General features: G+C 30.0%; 1 protein-coding gene across 2 annotated transcripts in view; it reads right to left on the bottom strand.

The window, feature by feature from the left end:
• LOC110092950 (methyl-CpG-binding domain-containing protein 11) overlaps positions 1-15,853 on the bottom strand; it is a gene marked incomplete at its 3' end in the record, with an annotated part of 38,573 nt that extends 22,720 nt beyond the window's left edge. The window contains 1 exon segment of one of the 2 annotated variants that reach the window (XM_020817667.2): positions 15,637-15,853. In XM_020817667.2, coding sequence (XP_020673326.2) covers positions 15,637-15,714 — 78 coding nt within the window. 2 annotated transcript variants of the gene reach the window in all.
• Positions 15,854-16,206: the final 353 nt, after the last annotated feature.

Below are 16,206 nucleotides of genomic sequence, written 5' to 3'. Positions count from 1 at the left end.
CCTATATGCTCATTTAAGTCCTTAGAACTAAATTCTATTTCATTCATCTCTTTCAAAATTAATTTTTATGCTCATTTAAGTCCTTAGAACTAAATTCTATTTCATTCATCTCTTTCAAAATTAATTTTTTCAACTATCTTCCAACACTAGAAGCATTAGCACTAATCACATTTATAATGACAATTAACTTAATAACAATCACCACATCACTAATTGTATTCATCTCAACAATTTTATTTTTCAATTCTATATTCATCATGATCCCAAACGCATTTCTATTATTAACTTATCCAACATATAATGATTAACAAACTTCTTCAATATCTCTTGAATTTTTTTCCTTTCATTTTGTTTCTTGCAAGCAAAAAATATTAATCTTATTCCAATCATTGTGCCCACCATATCTCTTGCTTTTCCAAATTTTTATGAAACAAATCAAATCTTAGTTTCAGACCTTGCTCATTAGCTACTGCAATTGTCTGAAGTTGTAATGCCTCGCTCACAAAACGTGCTAAAAAATCACTTGTGTTTCATTGACATGGAATTTGCTATGATGCATTACTAGCTGATGAAAACCTTACAAATTTTTCATCATAATCGTGTTATGTAATGATGCATCACCTTTGGGAACATTCTAACACTCAAAATTTAAATATAAATTCATTTCATGAATTTTGATATTGGTTTAACTTGGGAAAGCAGAATTATTTACTAAGAAAACATGCACATAGACACAATTAAGACTACTGGTATACAAATTACGCCAGAAATAAAATAATTTATATGAGGCAATCCAAACAAAGTTCATGATTCAAATTTGTTTCCTAGAATAATAAAAACAAAAACCTCATGTTGATTCTTGATTCTAGCCTTTAGTTAGGTAAACCAACTCATCTGAAAACTCGTTAAATTTAACATTCAACTAACAAAAGTCAAGTTTCTTTAGTTCTAATCCTCTTGAGTTGCCACTTAAGTTAAATTTAACATCTTATTGTAATTCGATCTCTCGCTCTCTTGTGGCCTCCCATTTTCACATAAATGTCATAAGGTGTTGTTATTGCCATCATTATTGGCATGCAAGCAAATAATTCATCACCAAAAGTAGTTTAGCCTTGATCTCATCTCCATGGCTTGTCAGGCCAAATCTCACCGGCATAGCCTTTTGCACCTAAACCTAGCAGCAACAACTAGTAAACTCCAAGTCCAGATGCTGCCTCATCATGATGCCCAAATCTTGTTGCCACCACCTTCATGATCACCTGGTAGTCATTGCCAATGGTACTCGTGCAATTCAAGCCCAATTTATAATTGATTTAAATCTAGTTCTAAAAATTATAAGAAAATAATAAACTAAGAGGTCCTATGTTTCAGCTTTTTGGCCAAAATTAATGCAAACTAAGCTATAATCTTAGTTGTGACCAAAGTAGTCCAAGATGTACTGGAGCACAAGTCAGATATAGTGCTCAAATGTAAGGTTATCAATGTTAACCTGACATAAACCTGACACAAACCTGATATGAAAATTTTGGGTACAGAGGTTAACACATGTAAGATTTAAGTTGGCTTGATTATCTCAACTGATTCTAAGAAAAATTAGGTAGAGTTCAGGTTAGATTCAGATCAACGCAAAAATAATATTGTAACTATGTGAATTTTTTTAATAAAAACTCAATAAATTGTAATAGTTTGTAATTCTTTTAACTTATCATGTTAAAATCAATTAATCATGTCCACTTTCAATTAAGTTGATACACAAATGTCACAGCTTAAGTGATATTAATGTCGTGTTGGTAAGATTCAGTTGAAATAGGTTCTGGTTAAAATTTTTGACCTATTTTAATACATAAATCGGATACAAGTTGACTATGTTCATGTTGAAAATTTTTTGAATTAAAACCAACTCCGACCAGTGAACCTGAACTAACACCCCTACTACAATGTTGATGAAATTGAAAGCACCCACTTTAAATAATCTAGAGATCATTTTCTGTCAAAACATCATTAAATCCTTCGTTGATTTGTCAGAACTTCTTGTAAATTTAACAAGAAATCAAAACCCCATATAACTTATTATTCATCTCTACCTCTTCATTCAAGGTAATCAATACCTAGTACTCCAGTCTCCACATACGTTCAACCATCCTCAAAACTCTACTGGTATCACTTGGTATCTTCAAATATGTTATCTTCCAATCTCTCATATATTTCTTACATCCCCTACTATGTAATTTTGATGTTGTCAGACAACTCTGCAATTTTTGTATTCCTCTTTAAGTCTCTTTGCACCTCTCACCGTTTTTCTACACTTAACTCTAGTTCCATCATGCCAAATTCATCCTCGTATTGCCTTCCCTATATCGCCTCACACATTTAGAAAGATTCCTAGAAAATTGTGGTGGAGAAAGACACTTAAGAATTAAGCAAAAAAAACAAAGGTTGATACATAAGTGAATACAAAGTAATAATCTGAAGAGAGAATAAACACTTGCTAAAAAGAGAGAATAGAAAGAGAGAATTTTCGGGTGAAGTAGAAAACTTCATTTAAAAAAAGGTATGAAACCCCGAAAAAGGATAAGTTTCATTGAACCTTATTGGTCAAAAACAAATATGTAAAGTTATTAAAAATTTATGTATCGAATATTGCTTTATTAGTTTTGGAATTTATGATGAAGGTGTGGAATATGAAAAATAAAGTAAAATGTTATCCTAGAATTACATTAGGACATTTAAAGAATACTAACAAAAATATTTTTAAAAGTAAGGTTCAAAATCTGAAAATTTTAACTATGGATGATGAAGCTAATGTTACGTGGGAAAAAGATAGCAAGTTATATTAAGAATGTTACAAAGAATATATTTGGAGTATCAAAAGGAAATGCTTATAATAGTAAAAATAATTTGTGGTGGAATCAAAACGTGCAAAATAATAAAAAAATAAAAAACTTTGTTATAAAAATTGATTTGGATGTAAAAGCTAGAAAAATTTGGGAAGATATAAAAGCGCCCGTAAAGAATCTAAGAAAGTAATATGCGATGCAAAGAATTTAACTTTAATGATTTATATAATAAATTAGATACTAAGGAGGTGAAAGATGTATGTATAAGTTAGTGTTACAGAGATGAGAATGTTTTGGTGGATGAGTGGCTTCACTCTTAAAGACAGAATGCGAAATGAGTACATAAGTGGAAGGGTTGGAGTAGCTCCAATGGCAGATAAAATTAGAGAGTTGCCTTAGATGGTTTGGATACACAAAACATCGGCCTTCCGATGACCTGGTTAGAAGAGTAGATGTATTGGATTTAGCTTGTGTTAAGTAAGATCGAGGTAGACCTAAAAACACTTGGCTAAAAAAATATTTGAAATGATCTTTTTTTATTAAATTTAAATGAGAATTTTAGTCTTAATAGAATGTGATGGTGAAAAAGGATTCATGTAACCGACCCTACATGGTGGGATAAATGTTTTATGTTATTGTATTGATGTTTTCAATCCCTTCTAATGGCAAGCCATAATTGAAGTGCATCATCTCTTTTTTGTCATATTGTCTTACATTATCACTAAATCCACCACTGTTCTCTTCCTTTGACACAAACATTACCGTTGAACATTGCCGCAACCCAATGCACAAATACCATCAAGTCACATAAGACCAATTACCCCCAACTATCATTAGGGTCCATTTTAAGTGAACAAAATTGAAGATCTACCAAGTTAGAAAGTGGATAAAAATGCATTCGCACCAACCTTATTAAAGATTTTGATCTGACCAGAACAAGTTTAACATCAAAATTAGATTAGGCTTGGCTTGATCCAACAATTGACAAGCCTAGCCACATGAAAGAACTTGCTTATGACACCACTATGATAAGCCACTAATCATTTAATACAATTGGTCAGAGCATAGGTGATCCCAAAACCGAGGTTATAACTTTCCATATTTGGTTGAGCCCCCATACTAGCTATGAGAATTAACATTAACATGCAAGAAGTAATGGGATTCATAGGGAAATTACATGAAACTAGAACTCAAGGAACCTCAATCGAATAGAGGAAAAAATTTAAAACACAATCTTATGACAATTTCAACCTTTGAAGTTTGATTATCATGAGCCTTTACCAGAGAAATAAGGTTAACAAATAAGCCTAACACTGCACCATAAACAATAACCATGAAGAAGATTCAATGAGTCCACAACCTAACAAAAACAGTTCATATCCACAAAATTGCACAAGGACAAAAAAACTTGCAAATAATATAATATCATTTATAATTTAGGGCATATTGATGTTCCCTTGATGCAATGCCAACACAAAAAATATATAAAACTAGTTTCAAGATTCCTTTTGTACTAAGAGAGGAAGGGTGGTGATGGGAGAGGAGGGAAAGTTCACATTTGTGAAGCACTTTTTTTGCACAAAACATAACAACTCTAGAGAAATTATATAGTACAAGGCATACCAATACCTTCAACCTAGCATGGTGCATAAAGATCGTTAAATTTTTAAAAAGCTAAATAATAAGTTAAAAAATATGGGCATGACTATCAAACTACCAAATAAATGACAAAAATAATTTGTTATTAAAATCCAAATCTGCATCCTATGAGAGGTGGCGAGAGGAGAGAATGCCTTAATACAGTGTACGAACAGCTGGCACAAGTATAGAAATCAGCTCACAAAACTACAACAAATGTGATCAATGTTTGTAACTAAGATATTCCTTCTAGTGACCATTTACTGAATTTCAACAGAGAGATATTGACTGAAGAAAAGTTGGATGATTTTTAAACATTTCTTAATTTATTTTTCTTAGTTATGTAATGTCCATTTGGGTTTTTTATCTAGTTAGTGCATTTCTGTATGTTTCTTTGATCACTACGACGTTAGTGTAATTATCTACCTTTTTAAAGGTATGTAACAATTTTTTTATTTTTTCCTCCTTCAATAAATAAGAGGTTTTTCTGAACATTATCATTATTTGTCTGGTAAAAGTTTCCTGCAGTTTTGGTAGTTGGTCCATTAGGAGTCATTTATGATATTCATAACTTTGGAATTTGGAAAACCTTATATTAGGACTTGGAATAAAATATAAATTCCAGACTGAAACAGACACTTGCTACCTTCTAAAGTATGGCGTGTATAGTAATTAAGAAATAGAAGACAAAGCCATTAGCAAGTACCTAAATAAATTTGCTACCTGCTAAACCATAGCAAGTATAGTAATTGATAAATATAAGACAAAGAAAATAGTAAGTACCTAAATGAATATGGGGAGTTAAATTCTGTGTGACTTTCAAAATACGTTATAATATAGTGGCGAGAGTTTTTAACCAAACACTTGGTCATTGAACTGATATTCAAATAGAAGAAAGCCTTTAAACCAGGATCATATAGATTATAGACGAAATGCATCACAACTCCTGTCTTTCTAATAAGAATAATGTTAGTAACCAACAGCTAAGACTTAAGAGGATTGATGAAAACGATTTTCCACCCTAAAGTATATTAGCAATAAGCCTGAAACGTGAAAGAATGTTGCAAATCTTAAAATTCGACCTATTTACCTAACTGCTATAAGTGTTGTCTAAAAGGATATGAAGCCAAACATTGTCTTTGGACAACTTCATCCATAGAACATCCTTTTGAGTGTGCTGATCCAAAAGAGAAAACATTAAAACGTTGAAGATAATAAACCCTTTTTAATTGAAGAAATTTAAGAACTAATAAATGAATAGCAAACACACCGAACATTTTTTCTGCATTGTAAGCCTAATTTTTAATCTAATTCTAAATTTTAATTTACGCACCACATGAATCAACATTTGAATCGCCATCTAAACTCGACCGGCACATATATGTGGTGACTCCTAGATTAATAAAAAAAAATCAACCTATTTGAGCATGGAGTTGATTTTGTTCACAACACAACCTTTAAAATTGAACATTTTCAATTTGAATCTTAGAAATATTTCATTATCTAATTAAATTAGGATATTGTCAGATTATGATCATTGCAATAAAATGTGAGTTCATATGTCAACTTTGGGTTCGTAATATTTGATCAAAAATGTGGTAAGAAAATTATTAAATAAGCCATGTAGAATACTATTCTTAAATAGATACTTAACATCATTAATAGACCAAACTATCCTTATGGATTGAGAGTTCCTTGAAATTTCTTAAAGTTTATGATGAGTTCTACTGTCTACTCCATCTAGAGTTCTTTGTGGTATGGCCATTCTATATTTATCAAAAATACATCTACTATGTCTGTTGAATTGATTGTTGGACATGAGCATGAATGTCAAATACAAATTGCAACACATGATGAACTATTTAAGGCTTTTGCAATGATTCTTCAACATGTACACGAGCATGCAAAAAACAAACAAAAATATCACTCCCAACTGCTTACTGCAATCCACTTTTTAAAAACTTAATACTATAGTACCCTCGTCACATTATTTTAGAAAGAAACTAGATCTAAATATGTCTGTAGTTGCTTTTCCATTTACCATGAGCTTTAATCCTAATTTCTTAGTGAAATACTTTTAAGCTCAATAAGAAACCTTTAAGCCCAGTTCTTCTTGCATATACATCCACAAGCAAGCAGATCCCTTGAGCCTAAGTACTTATATGTAGCTCATTAGTGATTTGAAGATAGCAAATCCTATTTCGTATCATCAAATAATTAGTTAAGTTTTTTTACAGGTAATTCAACTGGTAGCAACCATGCAGATGATGATCTTATTCACTAGACTAGCTTGAAATTTTCATCACATGAACATGAATTAAGTGAAGAATTCATGAAGATATGCGTGCAAGGATCATCCAAGGTTAGTAATCTATTGTGTTTAGGAATTTTTTCAATGTAAATTGATTGAATTAAATTAAAATAGCATTAAAGGATGAAGAGCACAAATGCAAAACTAGTTGGAATATTTTAGTTATTGCAAAAATTATTATTTGTTTTTCTACATATTTTTTAATTTTTTACACATTTTTTCAATTATTTGATGCAGTATCTATTAATTAATTATGTGAATTAGTATTACTAATTATATAATTAATGATCATATGCCTAAAATACTCAAGATTATATTATTTGGCCACTCATGTTTAACAAATTTAAGTGACTCCAAATTTCCCATTCAGTTCATTAAATTTACTAAATTTACTTTTATATGGCAACCATACTAATCATAATATCATTAATTAAGGAAAATAAGCGAAATGATAATTTGATCAACATTCCTTAACTATGTCCTATATCTCTTAGCAAATCTAATAAAATCCATATGTTTCATTATTTCAGTAAATCGATTAGTCATGCTAATTTTGCATAAATTATTATTAATTAGGATGTTATGTTTTAGTTAATGAGTCTGGTCTTCCTTCTACTCCATTAGACTCAATTCACAAAAATTTAATGTATTAAATAATATATTTTGGTCTTAATTTGCCTAAATTATTAATTATATAAAAGTTTCCAATATTACAATAATTGTCAACTCCATTGCCTGCATTCATCACACAACATGTATTAAAGTGTCTACGAACTCATCAAAGGCTCTGATGTCAACTGGCTGGTTCAATACCAAATATTTTTAAGTCGGTGAGTGCCTTTTTTGGGAGCTTTTACAGTGCTTTCTTCATCCCTTGCCAATATATAGTGAATGTAGAGTGGTGAATATACTAAATATATAATGAAAGATGGAGGGATAAATTGCTATATCATTTTAATGATTTTATTAAAGAAAGTCAAGTATTCAACAGAAGTAAAGGTCCATCACAAATATATATATATTAATAATAATATGCCCTTGTGTTGAGCAAACATTAATCTTGTGCTTAATAGTCTAATAGCACTTGCTTGTAACATAAAATCTTTAAATCAACACATATCAATTGTGCAGAGATCTGTGTTTTTAGAATTTGATGATATTAGATCTTATAAGCTTGTGTGATGGAGTTAAATTATTTCATTGTTCTTGATAATTCTATTACTCATGCATATTACTTAAGCTTATGCTTAGCACCATTATATGTTAGTTTAGCTACACCTTTAGGTTGCTTAATTTGATTGCAAGTTGTGTGTTATATCATTTACAATAAAATTACTCTAGATTACTCTCTTTCTAGCATTACATATCATATACATTCTGTCAGCTGGACTTCTACACATGTGTGCTTATGAGTTTGATTGTTTATTTGTTTTATTCCACATTTCTATTGTGTGCGTTTGTGTCAGAAAAAATTATAGAAGTATGATTATGTTGATGCGCTCTTAATTTATCAACACCTACAAGAGGGTGCCGCTTTAAGCTCACAATTGATCTCAAAGCTTAGCTCTCAAGATAATTTTTTCTTCTCATGATAAATTGTTTGGCCTAACATCCAAGATTAGATCATAAGGCACACAATGCTAGTTTATTTGGCCTTTTTGGCAATCAATTGCTTGTCCTCCACTAATTGATTTTTTTTTAAAATCTTACACTATTTTTTTTAAATCCATTAATTGTAGATAATGAAATATTATTTTAAATGGTTATGTTTTCCTGGTTTTATTTTTAAATTATATTTTGATTGAGAGCTTTTGATTTAAATTAAATTCTGTCCATTGAGTCTTAATGCTCTTTTGCCAAAAGATCACACTTTCTAAAACAAAGTAGAAAATTTTTAATACTCTCATCATTTTATTTGTAGATGTTCAAAAGATTGGTACAAAAAAGATCGAAGAAGGATTTTGAGGGAGCATGTCCTCAAGCCACAACCGAATAAAGCAAAGGACATCTCTTCAAGTAGAAGAAGAAGAAAAAGAAGAGAACAAAGGGAAAGGAGAACAATATTGAAATTGAAAAAGAAGAAGAGATAAGAGCACCCACTCAACTTTTAAATGCTCCAACTCTAAATCAAGTGATGAGGTGAAAGAATTATATTATGAAGAGTTGTTTGATGCTTTTGATGAATTAATTGAAATGTTGGAGAAGTTGAAAAAGAAGTATTAGCTCTAGAAAAGAATCAAAATCTTTGAATAGCTTTATCAATGTTTATAAAATGAAAATGAAACTCTTAAACATATGATAGACTTACATGATCATTTTAAATACTTTATAAACAAGTCTTTTTAGTTAGAAAGTATTAAAAAATGACATTTTTATTAGATTCAAATGACAATTTGACTCTTAATATGATGTAGTCAAGAATTTACATTTTATGTATTTTTAATTTTTCGTGTTATTGGATGTTATGTATTCTATTTTTTATTACCCTATAATGGAAAACAACCAAGAATCATGTTAGGTTAGGTGCTCTTGGGTTAGTTCATACCATTGACTTTTCATTTGTATTTGATCTTGCTTCCTTGCTCCTTATTGGCTGGTTGGGTATTTAGTTGTGAGCTATTTTTTCCTTATTGAGCTTGCCCATTATTTCCCTTCCTTTATGGCTGCTTGGGATTCTTCCCTCCCTTTTGGCTATTCAAAATTCCCCTTGCTTTATGGTTGCTTGAGATTCTTCCCCTCTCCCTTTGGCTGTTCGATTTTCCCCTTTTGTTGATTCCTATGCTTGATGCTTTGTCTTCTCCTATGAGAGCTTATTTGGATTGCTTTTATTGGTTGAATTGTTGGCACATTTAATTGAGCAATTAATTACTCTTTCCCCTATATTAAAGCGGTTGATTCTCTATTGTAAAAGAGAGTTCGATGAAAATTTTCAACCTGAGGGTTCCTTCATGGCTTGAGAGCTAGTCTTCTCCCTATTCCCTATTACTTCCTCTCGGTCTTCTTTCTACTTCTTCCATCCACGGTTTTCATTCCACATGCATCTTTCTTATCTAAACTTTGTGACTTGTGAGGCGGTGTTGTTACCCCGTTCTATTGGTATTTTTCTAATGAGTGCAGACTTGTGCTGGATCAAGTTTCAATGGTGGATTGCTGGTTAGATCTTTCCATTAAGCACATTTCCTTAGTTTTGTGTATTGCATATGAGGTGACCATTCGTGGCTGTTCTGAGGGTTATTATTGCTTAAGTGCATTGAATCTTTCTTTCCTACATGATTTCCTAATCAATTTCTAATGTTTGTTTCTACCAAGTAAATTTCTGTTTGTGTTTGTATTATTGAAAGGTTGCTTTTTTTTAATTGCATGACTAATGTTCTCCTAAAAGGTTTAGGATTTTATGTTGCATCATAATAGGACACAATGGAGAAAAAGCATTCATGTGGTCGATCCCACCTAGTAAAATAAAGGCTTGTTGTTGTTGTTGCTTGCATATGAGAGTGAAAAACATATAAATGAATTCGACAACTTGCCTATTCATATAGCTCATATTCACATAATTAAACTATTTGTTTAGAAAATAAAGTTGCTATATCCAACAATGAAATGAACAATTTATTATCAAATACATCTTCTAACAGTTTTACACCATGTGATTTTAATGTTGATAACTTGCATGCTAGAATTATTTCCTTGGAACTAAAGAATGACAGTACAACAACAATAACATCAAGCCTTTATTCCACTACGTAAGGCACCTATATGAATCCTTTTTATCCTTTTTGTCCTATTAAGAGTCAAATTCTCATTTAAATTTAATAAAAAAGATCATTTATAATAATAGTATAAGGAATAAATAGAATAAGCCATCTTTCATTTCTACTAGCAACTGTAGAGTTATATACTCTTATAAGCATATATCATATGCTTGTTAAAAATCACATGAGCATAGAATTCCTATTCTAGAAGCATGATAGTAGAATTATAAATCCTTCATGTATACTTTGCGCAATAGCAAATATACTTATTGTAATAAAACTAGGCATGTAACTTATATTTTGATGATTATAGAAATTCGATGTGGACTACAAGTTTAACAACATATATATGAATTCCAAAATGCACTAGTTTATATTCATCATCACCTATACAAGCATTATCTCCATATATTACTAAAGTTAGTAGACTCGCTCTTCTTTGGATACCATAATCGAAGAAGTATTATCATAGGTATATCCTCACAGAGAATCAATGATAACATGGCAGTGAAGGCATGGATTTCGTAAGTTCAAAAATCAATCAACTTAAGGTATACATCCAACATCCAAGTTTTGAAAGCAATGTGAAATTTTTGGGATAATTCTAATTTAATCTTGGATTATTCTAGGTTCATAAATACAACCCAATCTATTCTATGCTTTAAATGATTAATTTACCTATAAATAAATTATTTTATTATATTAAACAAGATTACAAACAAATGTTTTAAAAAACATATAATTTATACTTTTAAACAATTTTTTTAAGAGTACCTTATATAAAAAAAAATTGGTTCTTAGTAACATAGATAAACTCACACATGTTATAAATTTAAATGATTATATGTCTACTAGGTTTATTGCATGCTTAGTTCTCCAAGCTTAGAATTATAGATTAATTTTGACAACTTTTCCTAATTTTCTTTAAGGGAAAAGTGATATAAATAAAGTGTTATCAAAATAATGCAATTTGGTTTGACCACATCAACCCCTCTACTAGATTATGATTGGCCTGGTTATGAAACCTCTAATCAAACTAATTAAAGGCGTAGTACATGATCACTAACTTCATGTGTCTCAATTTGAGATTCATAAATCATAACTTCTAGCTTTTTAATCTTAGTATGATTAACTCTACATTTATATTACTTACATTTTAGCCTATGAATTTCAAGGGTATAATTTGTGTTTAGCATCTTGATTTGCATGTTAACAATGTTTTAAATGGTCTTACAATATTAATTTAGCATTTAACATGTATGTTTTATGTTAGATCCCCTAGTGATTTGATTATCAATTATTAGATTGGGTATTAGAGAAAATATTAGTTTACATTTTATTTCAAGCATAATACACTTGATTGTTTTATATTCATATATTTTTTTATTAGTGAGTACTATATTTAAGAGGGAATATCAATAATGGTTACAACAATTTAAAATTTATGGTGAACTCTTTTGATGATGACAAAAAAAGAGTTATTATGATGATATATATATCATACAATATGCTGATTATATGCATGCGTTTAAGAGGGAAAAGTAGATTTACTTTATTTCTAGCGAAGGGAGGATTTATCAAAATAGACTTTTTTTTATCCCTTTAAAACAAAAACTGATTTTTCCTCATCAAATTGGGGTCGAGTGTTGATCCCATGAGCCTAGGTGATTATTGTGTTGTTCATTAGTGATTTAATGATAAAAAAGTTGTATGTTGTCATCTAATAATTTGCTAAATATTTTTACAAATAATTTAATTAATGACAACCATGAAGATGATAATATTATCAACTAGACTACCATGGAGCTTTGATCACATAGCAATGACTCAAATGGCGAATAACTCAAGTGCAAAGATCATCCAAGATTTAGTCAACTATGTTCAATCTCAAGTAATTTTTAATATAAATTGATTGAGTAAATAAACCAATAATTCAAGGATACTGAATAACACAAAAATTAAATTAATTAGAATTTTATCTTTATTTATTCTACAGATTAGTTATAGGAAAATTATACTAAATTTTACAACTTCTTGGAATTTGTTTGGCTTATTTTCTAATTATTTGATTTAATTCTTATTAATTAATTTTGTGAAATTATATTATCATTTTATAACTAGTGATTAGCTGCTTAATATGATGTTTTTTAATCACTCATGTTTAGCAAATTTATGTGATTCAAAATTTCCCATGTACTCATAAAATTTTTTAAATTAGCTTTTAAATTGTCATTATTGTAATTATATTATAATTCATTTAATTAAGTAAAATAAGATTAACCATAGTTAGATTAAATTTTCTTAGCCATTTCTTTTCTATCTTAACAAATTTAATTGAATTCATCTGTTTCATTTATTTCATTAAATTTATTTAATTCGGTGTTAATAATTATTAATTAGGTTATTAACTATGTCGAATGAACTTGGATGATTTCTTGAGTTATTTACTTCAATTTTAAGATTTAATATAATATACATTGGATTTAATTAGACAAAATTATTAATCACATAAAAGTACCTTGATTATCATCTCCCTTGCTAGCATCAGATAGCATGCATTATAATATTTCTATATGCATTAATCGAAGGCTCTGATGTTGCCCAAGTAGCATATAATAAGGTCAAGTTTTTTTAGAAATTTGGTGACTTTTGAGTTTTTTGTGTTTTCTTCAATACTGTCCTTTTCCATCCCCTTGGTTATATATTGTGGATGTAAAGTAATAGAATAAACTAAGAAGATAATCAAAGTTTGAGAGTTCCGTTCTAATATCATTTTAAATGTTTCAATTGTTCATCAAAATCACAAATCCTTGTTTTCTCCGTTTAGAGAGATAATTTTCTCCCAAACTAGACAAGCGTGTAATCTATTTTGCATTGTACTTTGTGCAATCAAAGTAAAGATTGTGTACTCATGTATTTGTTAGGTGAAAGTTTTAAGCTATGTTGTACCACCACTTCGTAATAATAAAATATGTCGTGTCGGATACGTGTACTTGTGTGACATACCATCTGCATTTCAAATTTAAAAAAAAAAAGAATTTAAAAGACACAAATGTCCAACACATATCATGAATAATAATTTGAATTTCAAATATATTATATTAATAACTTTAGTTTTCCTCCTTTTTTATTTTAACATATATTACTTAAGCAGCTTATTAGTTATTTAACACTAATTTTATTTTTCTTATTTTGATTTACTTTATTATTCTTATAATGTTTATTTTTTATTTTAGAAAGAACCATTTTGTTAACTTAAAGCTAAAAAACTATAATATCATGTGACAAATTCTTCTTCAATTGAGTTTAAGATATTTAATAAATATATATTTAATTTTATCAGCAATTGAAATAAATTTATTATATATGAAATCATTTTTCATTTCATATTTATTTAATTTGTATAATTATTATACAATTTTTTTCAAATTAAAAAATGTGATATTACAATGACGTATCCAATATGTATTAGTATCACATATTTTAAATGATATTTTCAATGGTAGATGTATCCCGTTTCATTGTCATATCATGCACATAGCCCAATGATCATATAAGTGCATTATAAGCATTAATTCACCACAAACATGTTGGAACACTTTGAAAGGTTTCATTTCTTAATCGTGCATGTGTTGTCTTGGAAGACTTCAAGAAGCTTTGGGTGAAAATCTTATTTGTGTTTAGTATTTTTGCCTTATTAAGAATTGGGTGCTCTTTTTATTATAAAAAAAAAAGAGATGGCGCAGCGGTTTGTCTGCTTAATTGAGTGGAGTGAAAGTAGTGGAATTCTAATCCAATGGGAAATTAGGTGTCAATGCAGGCCAGATAAATATCAATTGTGTATGATTGCTCTTTAACTTAGATTAATTCTTGCACATTTACTTATTTTATATGTTTTCATGTTTTCATAGCAGTATATGGTTGGAATGAACATATGAAATTGTATTGAATCATCAATAATGTTGCTTTTAATAGCCTAATTGCTGACTTGCAGTATAATTTCTCTTTACATCAGCCTATATATTTGTGCAGATATTTATGGCTATGATGTTTGATGATATTCAATCTCATAATTGTATTTGGTTAAGTTGTTTCATATCATTGTGCTAGATAGTTCTACCACTCACATAACTTAACCTAATAATCAGCATTGTTTTATGTTTGTGGCTACACTTGTAGGTTGTTTAGCTTCAATACAAATTGTGTTAAAGGATTGTTAAATGTTACATCATACTATAATCTGCATCGAACCTAAACTTGATCATTCACTTTGTAGCATCACATATCAAGTATACTTTTTTACCTACAATTGCACACTATTGTGCTTGTGTTTGATTTATTATTTTATTTTATTTTATTGTATTTCAATTGTTGCTTATATGTGTGAATAGGTCTGAGTTGGAAGGACTTCCAAAAGAAAAAAAAAACCATATATTGAAATAAGCTTTTATAGACATCATGAAAGGTAAGAAAATAGTTTCCAAATGAACTTAAGTATAAACTACTATGATACAACCAAAAAAAAAAACTATGATACGTTTCAAGTGCACCAGAATAAAAGTTGGAGGTTATACACAATCATCACGGAGAACGAAAACCAAAACTACCAGAAAGCGTACCGCTAATTCCCATAAAAGTTCACCTACATAACCTTGCATACCCTGTTAATTAGCCATGCAAAATTCGCAAATATGTGGCCCTAGTCCGATGAGTTGGAAATTTCGGATAAAATTTTATAATAACTAAGACTGCGAACTGCAGCCAATACCGAATACAAATCACCTGCCAGAAAAGTGCTATGAGCACTTCAAATTTCGCTAATTGAGCTAAATTGTTCGCCGACAAGATGAACTACGTCAAATTCCTGACAAATAAATTAGATCCTAACCGAAAACCAATAGCTTAATAGAATAAATCTAAACAAAAAGAAAGAGCCAGAAATGCGCTCAGAAACCCTAGGATAACAACAATGAACAAGGAAATAGACGCGTAAGATTAGCTCTCTGTGCAGAGTTAAACTTAAGCCAATTAGGGCACGGAATCAGAATTTTCTCACATATTGAAAGGGTAAAACACATTGCGATCATCGAAATCTGACCTTCTTCCATCCACGAGGAGCTGGCAGCTCAACGGAGACGACCTCCTGCTGCCTATCAGCCTTCACCACTCCTGCCATTCGCAACCTCTCTCTCTTCACAAACTCGAACTACAAGATGATTTCCCGCTCTCGGATGCAAATCGCTTCCAATGTGTTGTATATATGTAAGTTCCTTTAAATAATTCGGCAACTCTTAAAACACCGTGATGGAACTGTCTACACCCATAACCGGATTGGAATTCGGTGTCTGACATCCGTCGCAGCGAAACATCTAACCGGTTCAACCGATCAAATGTCACGTGGCAAAGCGAGCAACGAAGAGCCGCTGACGGCATGTCACGGTTTTTTTTTTTTTTTTTTTTTTTAATTTTGGGCTTTTTAAATTTTTTTTTTTTTTTTTTTTAACATTTAGGTCATTTAAGACAAATTCATACATACAACACATATACAAAGACTCGAACTCAAAACTTTTTAATTTGAAGTCTAAGCTCTCAACCAACATGCCAATGTGAGATTTGTCACGTAAATTTTTTAATTGAATTTTTTTTATTTATCTTTTCAACCCGAACG

The sequence above is a fragment of the Dendrobium catenatum genome, unplaced genomic scaffold (assembly GCF_001605985.2).
Source record: "Dendrobium catenatum unplaced genomic scaffold, ASM160598v2 fragScaff_scaffold_840, whole genome shotgun sequence".
Taxonomy (NCBI): Eukaryota; Viridiplantae; Streptophyta; class Magnoliopsida; order Asparagales; family Orchidaceae; genus Dendrobium; species Dendrobium catenatum.
Note: the sequence above shows the minus strand (reverse complement) of the source record. Positions and strands in the feature narration are given on the sequence as shown.